The 17,547-nt window shown below is 28.9% G+C and overlaps 1 protein-coding gene across 1 annotated transcript; it reads right to left on the bottom strand.

Annotated features, from left to right (window-relative positions):
* Window positions 1-212: 212 nt before the first annotated feature.
* On the bottom strand, window positions 213-17,311 carry LOC114729907 (probable LRR receptor-like serine/threonine-protein kinase At3g47570). Its single transcript, XM_028916931.1, has 3 exons — window positions 17,307-17,311; window positions 895-2,025; window positions 213-682 (listed from the first exon to the last, which is right to left on the bottom strand). Exons 1-3 carry the CDS (start codon window positions 17,308-17,310, stop codon window positions 327-329), a joined length of 1,491 nt encoding a protein of 496 aa, XP_028772764.1. The 5' UTR covers window position 17,311; the 3' UTR covers window positions 213-326.
* Between the last annotated feature and the right edge of the window lie 236 nt (window positions 17,312-17,547).

A 17,547-nucleotide genomic window follows, 5' to 3' on the forward strand; every position in this document is an offset into this window, starting at 1 on the left:
CTTTGATCGTTTGACATAACAAAATTATAATGAAAGTTATATTGATTCAAATTTCATTTTGCATTTGGGAATCTTTAGGGATAAAAGTGGACTATTCAGGTCCTGTTATTCTTTTTTCTTCCCCCAAAGTTCAAGGTTCCTGTTATTCAAATAATATGAAATGTTCAAAACACATATGGTCAAGAAAAACCCAAACTTCGAATACTTGATGCATTAGCATGGCAAACATTTTTGCTCTACTCCGATAAGATTATTACATAGTTCACAAATAAACCAAACCAAAGGGGTAAAAAAAAAAAGAAACTAAAATTTTATTTAACAATTATTTACCTTGAGTTGCCTCTAATATTTTGCATCAATGAAAAGTTGCTTTTTTTCATCGATACCACAACATCAATCATTGTAGGTCGTGCCTCAGGTATATTGGTGCAACAATTTAAAGCCAGCTCCAAAATTGATGACATATGTGGTACTACATCACCAATATTTTGATTGTGCAGCAAATTTGGATCTAGAATATTGATAACAGAATGTGGTGTTGATGTGCTAACCCAATCTTTCAAACTTAGACTTTCAGCAAACATATCATCTGTTGGCTTTTTACTTGTAAGCATTTCCATTAACAAAACACCATAGCTATACACATCTCCTTTAATGGAAACAGCTCCTTTTGATCCATACTCTATATATCAATTAGAATTGTCAGTATAAATGCCATTGTGTCAAAAAAGAATGTAATATATGTGTCATTAAAATTCATTCTTATTAATACAATAAATTCATGCATGTAAGACAACAAATATTTTGTTAGTAATTGAATAACATACTTTATTAAGGTAGTAAACAAAAACAATGCAAACGATTAAAACTAAAATATAACTAGTAAATGATTACCAGGTGCCATGTAACCAATTGTAGCCAAAGTTTTTGTATAAATTTCCAACTCTTCTTCCCCCATCAATTTAGCTATACCAAAATCAGTAAGATGAGCCACCATATTTTCATCTAACAAGACATTGCTCGGTTTTACATCACAATGAACAACTGGTGTAGAAGAACCATGATGAAGATATTCTAATGCAGCTGCCACATCAATCATTATACTCAACCTTTGTAGGATGTCTAAATAGTTGTCATGAGAGTATAACCATTTGTCAAGACTCCCATTTGACATGAACTCCATTATTAGACACTTCAAATGATCATTTGAGCAACTACTAATAACCTTAACAAGGTTGCGGTGTCGTAAATTGCATACTACAGTACACTCAATATCAAAACTCCTTAATGCTTCATCCAAGTTTGAGCGAAATACTTTAACCGCAACGACCTTTCCATTTGGAAGAGTTGCTTTGTATACTGATCCATAATATCCAACACCAAGAAGATTACTCTCATCAAATCTATTTGTTCCATGCAAAAGATCATAATAGGATATCCTAATTGGTATCCCCACATTTATTAAATCATTGTTCGTTGAACCACTAGCATACACATCACTCTTACGTCTTAGAAAGACAATGCATGAAACAACCAGAATGACAACCACGATAGGAAGTGAGCATTTTATCAACAACTTCACTTTTTTTGTCATGTAATTCCTTTCTTTTCTGCATGGTTGGACTTGTAGTTGGGATTTTCCACAAAGATCTTTATTCATCATAAAAGACTGAGCTGTAAAATTTTGAAAAGGGCCACCTTCTGGAATTTCTCCATGCAATAAATTATATGAAAGATTGATGTATTTAAGATGGAGTAATGACTCTAAGGACTTTGGAATCACACCAGATAAATAATTGTGGGAAAGATCCATGGACTCAATGCTTATCATGCCACTAAGCGATTCAGGTATAGGTCCTTGTAAATTGTTGTGAGCCAAAGATAGATTTTGCAAAGTTTGCAAGCTACCCATAGTTGTAGGGATGCTTCCTGAAATTTGGTTTCTTGACAAATTCAGTAGTATAATTGCTCTCATGTTTGATACCTCTGGTGAAATTATTCCACTGAGTTCATTGGAGGATATGTCTAAAACCAATATATCTTTGAGACTCCAAATAGAAGAGGGTATATGAGAAATCAATTTGTTAGAACTAAAATCCAACTTCCGCAATGAAGTATTCTCGAGGCATCCTGGAATTGCTCCTGAAAACATGTTGTTGGCAAGATACAACTCACTTAGATTTTTGAGTTGGCAAAGTTCGTTTATAATGGACCCTTGCAATCTATTATCACTGAGACTTAAACGTTGAAGGCTATGTAATTTGTTAACCATATTCGGAATCAACCCATTCAGATTATTCCCATTCAAATCTAATTCCACCAAGTTCCTTAAATTTCCAAGTACTCTGGGTATAGCTCCACTAAATTTATTCCATGACAAACCTAACATAGTAAGTCTAGATGCATTTGATATACTCTTTGGAATTTGTCCAGTTAGTTCATTTTCATCTAACCATAATGTCTTCAAGTTGGGAAGTCCAATTCCTAAATATGATGGTAGAAGGCCAGAGAGAGAATTCCAATCAAAACGCAAGAGCGTTAATGTTGAAATGTTGAATATATCAGAAGGAATAGGTCCTTTCAAATTATTCAAGCTCATATCTAAGAGTTCAAGTTTATCAAGTTTGCCTATGCCTCTGGGTACAAAACCTGTACATAGAAAATTGATGGGAATCATGACTTTTATATATACATATAAATATATATACACCTCAGAATATATACAAATAAATTTATTTATATTATTTTTTAAGTCTTTAAAAAAAATTTTCAAGTGAAAAATCAGCGGAAATCATAGAAGACTACCTTTTAGATGTCACAGTTATAGAAGATTTGTTTAAAAATCAAAGTTTATGGTGTGATAGGAAATTAATAAATTTGTGAAATAGAAAAGAAACAATTGGCAAAATTGGCAAAAATAAAAAACAGCAAAAGGTTGTATTCTTTAATTAAGGGTCGAAGGGGGAAAAAAGAGTTGAACTTAATTGGAGAACAATAGAACATGTAAGTGTGTGGATAACATGTGGGTACCTTATATATGATGTTGTGCTTTTTCATTGAATAGAGTATAACTTATACAAAGTACTTAAATAATGTTGTCTTCCAAGTTTTAAATATCAAGTGGCCCCATCAGCTCGTGATGCCATCTTTATTTTATTTTAGAATTGTATGAATGAATTTAAAATCGAAAAACAAAATCTCATAGACTACCATCAATTCATGATTTGATCTTTTGATATATTGGATTGTAAATTATTAGCTATATTTAAACCCCCCACTGGGAGTAGTGCAATATTAATGAAATGATGAAAAACATAATCCCAATTTAAATTTAGTCTATAAAAAAATGATTTTAAAAGCAAAGAAAATAAAATAAGATATAATAATCTCATGGTTGTAAAAGATTGGCAACCAAGTATAATTGATTAGACTTATAACAGGAAAAAATAAAGCAAGTCATATTATTTGCATATAATAATATATATGTGTACTATTAAAAAAAACTCCACGTGTCTTATTAATATTCGGAAGGGCGGAAGCAAATTTCTTAACAAATTGCATGTGAGTCTCTCAAGTTTAACCATATAAATATTTTGCGCGTTGCCAATAAATCATGTGTGTCATGAAGCATTAAATTATTTTTTCAGCAATTTTTCTCTCCAGGAGATTTTTTATGGTACAGTTGAAGTGAGAAATTATGAAAATATACTTTTCTCCTCCTGGTGATTTTGTATACTTCGAATGGATGTGCTGAGAGAAAAAAATGGTTACTGTTTATTGTCTCTGTTTGAGAAAGAAAGAAATAAAGAAGGAGGAACCAATCTGAATGAGAAAGAGAAGATATATAGGTGTTTCAAGTTTCAACTTTTAAGAAGCAAATTTGAATCTGCTGTTCAAGGAGGAGAGAGGCATAAAAAGGTGACCTCGTGATGTGTTATGGAGAAGAAAGAGTCTAATATTTGCGAGAGAGAGAGAGAGAGAGGTACAAAATAATTATTAAAAAAAAATTGTATTGGGCTGTGAGGAAAAAGAAGGGGAAAAAGAAAAAAGAAATTAAAAATAAAAAAAATTATATGCATAATTATTTTGTAATATGAGTAGCCATTCAAAAAATATTGTTTTTTTATAACTAAAATATAAATACCTTTACTTATTTTAATTATTACTGGTTTAACCTGGTCTAACCCAATAAGATTCATTGAATCTGTACCTATTGTTTTAACCGGTTTAGTATCCGGTCCGATTTTTGTTTGTTGGATTTAACAATTTGACTAACTATTGAAAACATGTTGTATTTTTTTTCATTAATTTGAACTTAAATTTGGTTGAATAAGTGTTTTTTGAGTTTCATTTAAATTTTTTTTAAATTTTATTGGTAACTGATTTTCTATAATTATCTAAATCATTTTTTTGTTTATTGTACATTTTTCAATTCCTACAATACAAATTTTTAAAATTATTACATATATTAATACATTTAAACAATATAGAATTGTTACAAGTTATATATAATAAAGAGAATTTTTCTCAAAAAATATATATAATAAATAAATTATATATAACTTTTCTATCTTACTAATTTAATATCATAAGGTTCCGTCTATTCATAATCTTTGCTTTATTTGTTATTTTGGGATTGTAATCACTAGCTATATGAGTCCTATCATAAGTGCATACAAAATATTAAAAAAGAAGAAAACAAACACATATAAATACATACCTATAAATGAGTTACCACTCAAATATAATCCTTTCGAAGATGTGCAGTTACTTATTGATTTTGGAATGATTCCCTCTAATTGATTATCAGTAGCAACAAAGGCTTCAAGCAAAGGGAGATGATGACACATTTCCTCTGGCAAGTTACCCTTTAAATGGTTGACGGCAACATCAATCATTCTCAAGGAAGGCATGTTCCAAAGAAATGAAGGAATTTTGCCTGTAAATAAATACAAAATATTTGTTAATTACTTGGTAGTATGGCAAGCAACTTCCTAATAAACTCACACACATATAAGCATATAAATAATACATGGAATTTTGATAATTAGAGGCTTAAAAGTAATAGGAAATAATTCAGTTTTTAGGTTGACGGTCATTTAAAAAGGACTCCTCTAATCTCAATGATTAATTGAACATTAAATTTCTTTCAAAGAAGGATTGCTAAAGAGAGACTATGGATTTAGCCTCAACTATATGAAATAAACATCCAAATTATTTATATTTTGCATTAAACTTATTTAATATTTACAAGGCTCACATTTTGAAATCTGAGGATGAGTTCATTATGGGCAAGAAAAAAATGGAAGGCTAGAATTTAGTTTTTATTTAAGGAACTAAAATACTTTCGGTTGCACATTGTACAGATATAGTACAGATAATAACAACTGTATTTTTTTAAAAGAAAAATGGATTGCGTTAAACATATCAAGTGTACTAGAATTTTGACTCTTACCCTCCGTTTAGATGGAAAGAAAGTTGGCAAGAAAGAAAATAAACAGAAAGAAAATGGAGTGAAGAAAAAACTTGAGAGAAAATATTATCATATCAAATGTTTTAATGAATGAGAGAAAATAGAAAGAAAAAATAATTAAATATTTAAATGACTAAAATATCTTTTTTGCCATGACAAAATATAAATGTTTGAAATTGAATAAGATATTAAAATAAAAAATCATATTAATATAATAATATTTACATTGTGAAATAATTTGATAGAAGTGTTACGTTTTGGGATAACAATAAAAGTGATTAATTTTTTAAAATTAAATAAAATAAAAATAAAAATTATGTATGGGAAGCCACTTAATCATATACGAACTACCAGTCTATCACAAACTCAAGGTTTTTTTCTCCTTCTTTTAATTGAAAAAAATGAGGTTTTTAAACTGCAATATCGTTTTTGCCCCCAAAAAAAGAAAAAGAAAAGCAAACTGCATTAACGTTGGGGATAATAAGAGCAGCCATAACGTGAAATTCAGTTTTGCCATGAGTTTCACTCACAAAAATCATAATGAAGAGGGGTGGAGGTGAGAGCAGTAATGGAAGGTGTGTTTTTTCCCTCTCATTTTCTTTCCATACGTGGAGAGAAAATTTGAGCAAAAAATATAATGGATCTCACATCTCATTTTCTCTCCTACTTTTTATTCCTCTCATTTTTCTCTCCTAGTTCTCTTCCCCCCAAACTTTTCTCTCCATCCAAGCATAGGGTTAAAACAATCTCAATTAAAAAATTTGCAAGCAATACAGAATAAGTATAAATAAAAAATAAAATCAATTAAGCATAAAATAAAGAAATGGGTTGATTGGGCATACCTGTAAAGAAATTCCATGATAAACGTAATTCTTCCAACAATGTCCCATTGCCACTTGATATTGGAAGACTACCATTCAAATTGTTTTTGTCTAAACCCAGAGTAATTAAAGAAGAAATGTTGAGGAGAGATGATGGGATCTCACCTGTTTCAATTTAAAAGAGGACAAGATATGAGTTATATATATATTTTGATAAGAGAATTGGATGTATCATAAAAATCTTCTCAAAGGCAAATCCTGTCATTAAAAAAAAAAAACATTGCGTCCACTCATGAACATTACAAACACGAAACGTTTTTAAAGCGCATAAACTGAATAGCATGTTGAAAAGAAACAGATTACTTTATATATAAAAACAAACAGCAAACACATATTTCTCATGATCCAAAACACATTTGAACTTTTTTTATATAATCAAACTGCCCAATGTGAATTTTTATGTTTTTTTTGTTTCAAATATGGTTTTTAAAATCGTCAACCAAACATCTTTTTCATCTTTTATTCCCAAAACTTATTTAAAAAAATTATAGAATTGTTCTGGAAAAAATAATTTAAAAAAAACAAGCCATTTATTTTTCTCGTTATAAATATCAAGTGGTCCCATCAGTTCTTGATTTTATATTTCTTTTAGTTTGGCATTGTAATCAAAAGCTATATATAAGCCCCATTCTATGAATCAACAATATATAAGCTTCCGCTATGAATATATACAATATTAATGAAATTAAAAGATAAAACCTCATTTTTAAATTTATTTTATCATGGAAGAATATTAAAAAGAAAAAATTAATAAAAATAAGAAATAATAATCTTAATGCTCGTAAAGAGGTGGCATTTAAATACAATTCACTAACAACAAGTTTGATTGTGAAAACGCTGAATGGACTTGCAAATAGAAAAATAAGATAGTTAATAATATATTTGTATAAGTGTACCGACATTAAAGGGAAAATAAAGCAGGAAATATTGTTTGCATATAGGTACTGTATATATAACTCTACTTGTCTTACGAGCTGATCCCCAAAACCTGAATATTTGTGTTATGCGGATCAGTCGATGCATAAATATTACAATAGGGGAAGGCAAATTTTGTCTATCAAATTTCTTACTTTTTAATATTGCAAGTCAGGACGTTATGGCATTTTTGAAATTATGTATTTCTTTATTTATGTTTACATTATGACATTTCTCAATCTAGTGTTGCATTTTTTGTCTGCATTTTTATTGAAAAATTTTAAAAAATATTCTTAAGGATAAGATATGTCCTTAGAAAGTTAATCTGACAATATTAAAAAAAATATAATTATTTTCAAAAATTAAATTTGTTACTAGCTAACTAAGTCCTATACAGGAACAATTCATTATCAATATTTATCACCCAATTTAGATTATGGGTTTAGTAAAAATATTATGTTCATGGGAGACTTACATTTTTAGAAACACACAGAAAGACTTGCGCATTTAGAAACACAAAAATACTTATTTTCGGGGAAAAAAAAACCCTTTCAATTCATGGCACTATATTTTATGCTTCAGTTCAGTTTCTTATTCTGTAATTCAAATTTGATTAATTTATAATTTTAGATTTATTTTTGTTATCTTTTTCAGATTTGTGGATTAATTAATTCTGAGAAATTCCTATATATCATGTAAGCTGCGTCCGTTTCATTCAACAAATAAGATTATGAGTTTAAAATGAAAATTAATAATAAATAACAAAATTAATATATATTTTGTGTTATGCAAATTAAAATTAAATGTTCCAATTTCCAAACCTGTTGCTTGTAAGGCTTGCTTAGTCTTTGTTTAAGAAAAAGCTTCAAAAAGTTTTAAATTATATAATAATAAACATTTGTTTTCAAAGATTGATAATCAGCCTTAAAAGATCGGTTTGGGCTATTATTATGATAATATTCTTTTTCCCATTGGTATAACTAACCATTTCAAAAATCAGATGACAGATTTTTTTTAAATTCTTAAAAAAGAATAGAAAAATGATTTGAAAAAAAAAAAGGAGAAATGGACAAAAATACAACAAAATCTAAAGCAATATCCAAAGCGCAGGTTTGTTCAAAATACACCTAATAAACTGTTATAAGATATTTCCACAAATGACAAAAATAATAACAAAATTTCATTTTCAAATTATTTTTTATTCTCAAGATTAAAACAAGAACAAAAACACGCATATGGTCTGACACAATCATATAATTAAAATTCTGACCTTGCAAATGGTTCTTGCTAAGATGAAGGTTCTGGAGGTTTGTCAAGTCTCCAATCTCACTTGGAATGATTCCTGGGAAAATTATATATGGTGAAGCCATTTTATTGATCAAAGTATAAATGATGTGGTAGTTTTAAGAGCAAAGCTTTGAAAAAAAAAAAAAGGTTTTGCACATTTTTAAATATCAAGTGGTCCCATCAGCTATTGATCTTATCTTTCTTTTTATTTTTGCATTCTAATCACAAGCTTAGCATAAGTCCCATTATATGAACGAACAATATGAATGAATGAAATGGCCAAAAGAAATCTCATTTTTACTTTTCTCTAAATGGAGAAAATATCACCAAAAAAAAGAGAGAAGAAAATCATTGTTTTGTGATTGTAAATCATTAGCCATATTGAAGCTTCCACTAGAAAAATGTACAATATTAAAGAAATGAACAGATAAAATATCATTTTAAATTTATTTTACTATTGAAGAATATTTAAAAAAGGAAATAAAAGAAGAAAAATAAGAAATAATAATCTCAATACTTTTAAAGAGGTTGGCATTTAAATATAATTCATTAACAACTCTTTTTGTGAAAAGGCTGAAGGGATTTGTAAATAGGAAAATAAAAAATTTGTAATACTTTTGTATAATATGCATAAAGTACATCTATAATGTAAAAGAATGCTGGTGGAAAATTGGAGAGAACTGAAAATATATTATTCAACAAAAAGGAAATTGGGTTCATGCATGACACTGGATAATTGGCCCATATTTATACAAAACCTAAAGCCCAATACCCCTGACACTAGGCTTTGAAAGCCGAAAGCCCAATACCCCTTACTAAACATTATCACAAAATATTTCCTCCAGTTAAAAAATATTAGCATCAAATCTTTTAGAGGAACTAACCATTTTTTTTTATAAGCTTGTTCTGGATTTGTTGGATCATTTAATGCATTTTTTTTTATTTTTCTCTCAAATTAATTATAAGCCTCTCTCGTTATCTTTTTGACTTTTTTTAACTTATTCTCTTTCTTTTATTTTATTTTATTTTTAACTGATCCTCTCTCCCATTCAGCCTTACTATAAATGAGGATGTTTTAGGCCAATAAGTTATATATTTGACATATTTATTATTTTTAATCAATTTTAACTAACTTTTTGAATTACATAAGTTATTTTATACTTATATTTTGAACAAAAAGAACATAAATTCTTTACAAGACTTCTAACACTCCCTCCATTTTAAAAAGTAGAAATGGAGTACTTTATTTATAAACACAAAAGATATTGTTTGCATATAGGTAAAAAATATATATATATATAAATTGTTTTCATAGAAGTAATATGTGTATGTGTATATGTATGCTTCTTACGTACTACTTCCAAAATGTAGAATACTTGTGTTATTGCCTTTTAATATTGCAAATCAGTGCGTTAAGTTTGACTAAATAATTTTTTTTGTATATTTCCAATTAATCATGTATGGCATAAAGCATTAGACTACTTTTTGTATATTTCCCAATGATTTCTCACTATAATTATACCAAAAAATTAATTAGAATGGTATGTTATATTTGTTTTCAATACATCTAAAATTATTTTTTTTAATTTTGAGAAGCTAAAATAAATATATAAATAAGCAGATCATTCGGATTATAAAGATATCACTAAATATAAACAGCTAATTGCAAAAAACCCAAGATAGAAATATCATTAGTAAAAGTAAGAAATACTCTAGCATTTTAATTTTGTGTGACTCTAAGTAGTGTTGTATGGGGTCCTTTCAAAATTTCAATTAACATACAATAAAAAATGATATTTGCGAATATTGCGGACTCTAAGCATAATAATTATGTGTGTTTACTAAATTCTAGTGCATTATCTATAACAAAAGCAAACGAAAAAAACATGCCATTGAATAGAAAATATGGAGGAAATGAAAAATAGAAAAAAACTAGAAAAAAGGAATCCCAACTAGTGCCATGTATTCACAGCACGATGCGAATACATGTGGGAGATGAATATATGTGTGTGCGTGTGCGCGCGCAAATTTCAATCAACACACTCTAATCAAGTTACAAACATGTATACACGTATAAAGCAATATTCACTTTTGGGATTAAAAGAAAGTATCACCATTAAATGTGTCTTTTTTCCAAATAAAAAGAAAAAAAGATAAACCGCATTTTATGAATAGACAAACATGAACATTACATGTACTGGTTAATAAGCCATGGCTCTTTTTAAGCATTTTTCCTATGAACACATAACTTCTCATGATTCTTTAAAATGAATGAAAAAAATAAAAACAGAATCTAATTTTAAAATTATTTTTCATCCCCCAGATTAAAACAAAACAAAAATACACACATGGTCTAAAACAGTCATATAATTAAAATTCTGACCTTGCAAATTGTTGTTGCTAAGATCAAGGTGCTGGAGGTTTATCAGTTTTCCAATCTCACTTGGAATGATTCCTGAAAAAATTATATATGGTGAAGCCATTTTATTGATCAAAGTATAAATGATGTGATAGTTAAGAGTAAACTTTTTTTAAAAAAATGTCTTGCACATTTTAAATATCAAGTGGTTCCATCAGGTATTGATCTTATGTTTCTTTTCTTTTATGCTGGTATTGTAATCACAAGTTTAATATAGATCGCATTATATGAACGAAAAATATGAATAAATGAAAGAAAATCCCATTTTTGTTTTCCTCTAAATGAAGAAAATATCACCAGAAAAAAAAAATAGAAAATCGATGATGCTTTGTGATTATAAATCATTAGCCATATTTAAACCTCCACTAGAAAAATGCATGATAATAAAGGAATGAACATATAAAATCTCATTTTAAATTTATTTATTATTGAAGAATATTAAAAAAGGAAATAAAAGAAGAAAAATAAGAAATAATAATCTCAACACTTGTAAAGAGGTTGGCATTTAAATATAATTCATTAACCACTCTTCTTGTGAAAAGGTTGAAGGGACTTGTAAATAGGAAAATAAAAAATTTTATAATACTTTTGTATAATATGCATAAAGTACATATATAATGTAAAAGGGTGCCCGTGAAAAACTTGAGAGAACTGAAAATCTATTATTCAGCGAAAGGGGAACTGGGTTCATGTATGACACCAGATAATTAACCCATATTTATACAGAAACATAGACACTGGAAACTAGGTTTTGAGAACCTACAGCCCGATACCCCTGATTGAACATTACCACAAAATACTTCCTCTAGTTAAAAAATATAAGCATCAAATCTTCAAGAGGGACTTTTTTATAAGCTTCGTTTCAGATTTGTTGGATCATTTAATACTTTTTTTTTAAATTTTTCTCTCAAATTAATTATAAGCCTCTCTCATTATCTTTTTGACTTTTTTTTAACTCATTCTCTTTGGTTTTTTTTTTTTAGCTCATCGTCTCTCCCATTCGGCCTCACCATAAATGAGGATGTTTTAGGACAATAAGTTATATATTTGACATATTTATTATTTTTAATCAATTTTAACCAGCTTTTCAAATTACATAAGTTGTTTTATACTTATATTTTGAATAAAAAAGAACTTAAATTCTTTACAAGACTTCTAACACTGCCTCCATTTTAAAAAATAGAAATGTAATACTTTATTTATAAACACAAAAGATATTGTTTGCATATAGGTTATATACACACACACACATATATATATATGTTGTTTGCATAGAAGTAATATGTATGTACATATGTACGCGTTTTACGCACTAAGTCCAAAAACTTGAATATTTGTGTTATTACCTTTTGATATTGCAAATCAGTACGCTAAGTTTGACTAAATATTTTTTTTTATATATTTCTAATTAATCATGTATGGCATATTAGACTACTTTTTCAGCAATTTATGTCTGCATGAAAGAATTGTTTGGTATAATTTTATGAGAAATCATTAGGGAAAATTTTAGATAAAAAGGCCTGAAATTGTAGGCACCTACCACTTCAAAAATTACAGAAAATGAAAAAAAAATAAATTAGAATTTTAAAATTCATGAAAAATTACAAAAATGGCCCGTTATTTTTTTAAATAAGTTTGGAACTTTTGCCAGAGCATTGTATTTTTTTGCCCGAAGGAACTTTTTTTTTTCCCCCTAAAAAGGAAGAAAAGTGGAGTTGGTAGGATTTGATTCCCCTGGTTGCTAAAATTAAAAATAACATAACATTATAATGCAAGAAAATAATATGAGTTAACTCCTTTATTTTGGATTCAATTCGTGACAACAATTTATCTAATTGGAATATCATAATTAAAACTCTTACCTTGCAAGTTGCTGCCACTAAGATATAACCACTCAAGTTTGGTCAAATTTCCAATGTCACTTGGTATGTTTCTTCCATTGAACTTGTTATCCCCCAATGACAACTCTACCAATTCCTTGCATTGATGCCAAATGGAGGGTATCTTCCCAGACAAATCATTTTCATGGAGATATAGTTTTTCAAGTTTTGGAAGCCCAAAACATACATTTGTTGACAGAGTCCCAGATAAATTATTGTTGTTAAGTTCAATGTATTGTCGCACTGAACTATTAAATATGGAGGTTGGTATAGTGCTTGAAAGCTGATTAGTTGAAAGATATATTGTATGAAGTTGTCGAAGATCACCAATCTCATTTGGAATGGCTCCTTCCAATATTAAATGATAAACAACATGTCAATATCAACTTTCATATAGCAAAAATGATTATTTCACTTTATAAATATTGAAAGACTTGCACAATTGTGAGAAATAACATAAATATGTTCTAAATAATAAAACACAACAATACTTACTTTATAGAAAAATAACCCTTTCAATTCATTACACAGTGTTTTATGTTTCAGTTCAGTCTATTATTCTGTAATTTATATTAGATTAATTCAGATTTATTTTTGCTATCTTTTTTAGATTTGGAGGATTAATTAATTCTGGGAAATTCTTATACATCATGTAAGCTGCATTCGTCTCATTCAACAAATAAGATTATGAGTTTAAAATAAAAATTAATAATAAATAATAAAATTAAGATATATTTTAATATTTTATATCATCCAAATTAAAATGAAAGGTTCCAATTCCAAATATGCATGCTGCTTATAAGGCTTGCTCATTTAAAAAATAAAACTTCAAAAACTTTTTAATAACATAATAATAAGCCTTGGGTTTCAAAGAGTGATAATGAACCTTAAAAGATCTGTTCAGACTAATATTATAACAATATTCTTTTTCCCTATGGTATAACTTTCCTAACCATTACAAAAAAATTGGATGACGAATTGGGTTTTATTCGTGAAAAAAGAATAGAGAAATGATGGAGTCTAAAAGAGAAAAAGGAGACAGCCCAGATTCATTCAAAACACACCTAACAAACTGCAGAATGACATCTCACGTGATTACAGCAAATTAAAAAATTCAAATAAAAATAATTAGAGTGGCATGTCATATTTGTTTCCAATACATCTGAAGTTTTCTTTTTACTTTGAGAAGCTAACATAAATATATAAATAATCAGATTATTCGGATTTAAGGATGTCTCTAAGCATAAACAGCTAATTACAAATGATCCAAAATGGAAATATCATTCATAAAGGTAAAAAATAGTTCAACCCTTCAATTCCGTGTGACTACTCTAAGTAGTGTTGTATAGGGCCATTTTAATATTTCAATAAACAAACAGTAAAAATGGTATTTGCGAATATTACACACTCTAAGGTCAATAATTATGCGTGTTTATTAAATTCTAATGGATTATCTATATTAAAAAAAATGAAAAACTTGCCATTGAAAATAAAATATGGGGTGAAAATGAAAAATAAAAATCTAGAAAGAACATTGGAATCCCAACTAGTCCTTTCCATCATCCTCATCAGATTATCTTCCACGGGGCTTCCCCTTTTTTAATGACTCAATATTTTATTTTGGTTCTTAAAGATTTTTGGAGCAACTTGTGAACCCACCTTTACATGTGTGTGAAAATTGTGACATAAACTAAATGATGGGGAACAAAATCTCAGTTCAAAATCATTATTCACTAATATCTTATGAAATACTGGAATAGAATTTTTTTAATACAGTTAATCATAAAACCAGACCAGAAAGTTGATTCTTTCTAAACACAATATTTCTGCTTGTCAAAGATCACCAATCTCATTGGAAATGGCTCCTTGAAATATCAGGGGAGAAAAAGAAATCAATGCCACTAACAATTTTTCAGGCATGACAAGTTATTATATGTACATGAGACCATTTACATATATTTTTCAGGCATGACAAGTTAATAAAAAAAATTGTGACTATATACTACGTTTCAAGAATTGGATGACAAGTGGTTTTTTTCTTTGAAAAAAGAATAGAAATATGTTGGCAAAATTTAAGAAGAAAATTCATAAAAATACAAAAAATGAATAAATAAAAAAAGACAAACTCAAATTACTCAAGAATACGATCCTACTAACCAAATACACTAGTATAGAACAAAGACAAATATAATTATTGAAAGTAATCCAAAACATACCTGACAAAGTGTTATAGGATAAATGCAACAACTCAAGCGAAGATAAATTGGAAATTGTTTGGGGAATGATTCCTGAAAGTTTGTTATGACTAAGTCGTAAAATCTTGAGTCGCTCAAGTTTGCCCACCTCCAGTGGAATGATCCCTTCAATGAGATTAAAATTCCAATCCAAGATCTCCAACCTTGATAGATTGAAAAGAGATAATGGAATAAATCCATTAAAATTGTTATTTTGAAGACTTAGTTGCTCAAGTGAAGACAAATCTCCTATCCATGTTGGAACTGGCCCATGAAAGTCATTGTAGCTCAAGTTGAATAGTTTCAATCTATGCAATCGAACTAACTCTTTAGGGATTTGACCAAAAAAAGTGTTGTCACTGAGATCAAGTTCAACAAGGAATGAGAGATTTTCGAGTTGTGGGGATATGGTACCCTTGAGTTCCATGCCACTAAGATTTAGGGACTGAACCCTTTCATGATGAATATTGCAAGTAACACCAACCCAGCTGCATGGAGAAGAAGAGACAGACCAATTAGCTAAGAAATCATATGGATCTGAAGTGACAAAGGATTTAAGGGCAAGAAGTGCGAATCTATCAGTAGTAATGTTTGTAGGCATCGAAGCAAAGGCGACTGTGAAGCAATGAAGTAAGAAGAGGAAGATAAAGGAAGAAGGTTTTCCCATATTGATCATATCAAACTTATCAAATCTTGCACAACCAGGAATTGACACAAACACATATATCATTTCATACTTCTCCGTTTTCTGAATCAAGTCAAGTCATACTAACAAAACGCGGAGTTGGAAATTAAAAGGGTGTCTTTAGTGATAAGATTAGAAGAAATTCAACTAAAAAGTTAACTCGTATGCTGGACGTACGTTTATATTTGTTTCTACACGCGTTTAACGATACTTTTTGACTGCATTATTTTCTTTGTGGTCAAGTCTGGTGGCCTGGTGGGGTGTAAAATAATTCAAAATGTATGTTAACGAGAAGCTTCGTCCCTTTCATTGCTTGTCGAGTAATTTTACTTCTGGGACCATACTTTCATTGCATAATTTATTTATGGTCAAGATACATTGCTCCTTTAATCATGCATTTCCATTTTTATTTTTTTAATATTTTTGTGAGGCTATTATTTCTTTCTTCATTATTGGACATATTTACCCTATATAAGGGAAATGGAGGGAAAGGGACGAAAAAATTTTAATGAGTTGATTTAAAAAATTAAAATGGAGTCAAAAGCTTTTAATTAATTTTTTTATTATTTTATTTTACAACTTCACTCTATTAAAATTTTAAAACCCCACTTCTTTAATTTTTTAAGTACAACTCATTAAAATTTTTCCTCCCCTTTCTTCTCCTCTATTTCTCTCATACCAAACAGAACTTTGTGATTTTATGGATATAGAAATTCTACCATCTATAAAATGCTTCGTTATAATTTACATGAAATCTAAATTGATGAAAGAAATCTTTGTATTTTGTTCTTTCTCATTCTTACAAGTGGTTATTTCAGTCAATAATAAATAATATACATAATTTTTTTTGTTACGCATAAATATCTTCTTATTAGAGACAATCCTATTCAAGTCACTATTAGATATTCAATATTGGTACTTCTTCCAGCAAGGTTTCAAACCTTGATTTGCCACTTTATAAGGGACTACCCCATTTCCCTAGACCCAATCTCTCATGATATAATATATATGATTTGATAAACTTCTAGCTTTTTTTTTTTTTTTTTTTAACTTTGCTTGTAGCTAATTCAAGGAACTCTTGATCTATGATGAGCATAAGCCCAAAGGGAGAACCTAATCCCACAAGACTAAGCTGTTAGAAGGGGTAACTTCTTACACTTATAAATCCCATAACACTTATGAGATTCTCCAACGAGAGACTCATAACCATACACCCCCTTGAGAGTTTATGTCCTTGGTGGCTTCACACCATAGCACTTCACTTAGCCTCCTACTGGTCATAATTCTCTGTGGGTAGCCCTCTCTATGAATGTTTGGCTTTTAATAAAAGTATTAATGTGATGAACATAAACTCAAAGAGAGGTCCAATTTCAAAAGACTAACCTGTTAAGATGAAAAGACCCTTATACTTATAAACTCTACAATACTTGTGAGATTCCTAATATGAGACTCATAGCATGATCATCATCTAATGGAAATTTGCAAGTAAAACAAATAATAAATTTCAATATAAATTAAAATCTTCGAGGTACCCATTAAAAACAATTTATATGGTCCTCAATTTCTTCAGCTATCACTTTGAGTTTTTTTTTTTTTTTTTTTTTTTTTTTTTGGCCGAAAAGCTATCACTTTGAGTTTGAGGACGATATTATCACTGTATTATTCAATTTCTGTACGGTTAACAGCCAAACAGAGAAAGCGAACATAAGAGTCGGGGCGAGCCGATGGTGTATTATTTAATTTTCTTTTTTGTGAATTTTGATGTCATATTAT

Source organism: Neltuma alba, unplaced genomic scaffold (genome assembly GCF_004799145.2).
Source record: "Neltuma alba isolate B1F8T4 unplaced genomic scaffold, ASM479914v2 tig00012694_pilon, whole genome shotgun sequence".
NCBI classification, from domain to species: domain Eukaryota; kingdom Viridiplantae; phylum Streptophyta; class Magnoliopsida; order Fabales; family Fabaceae; genus Neltuma; species Neltuma alba.

Coding starts and splice junctions, on each gene's coding strand:
- LOC114729907 (XM_028916931.1), bottom strand. Junction 683..894: donor AATTGGTTACATGGCACCTG/GTAATCATTTAC, acceptor ATTGATATATAG/AGTATGGATCAAAAGGAGCT.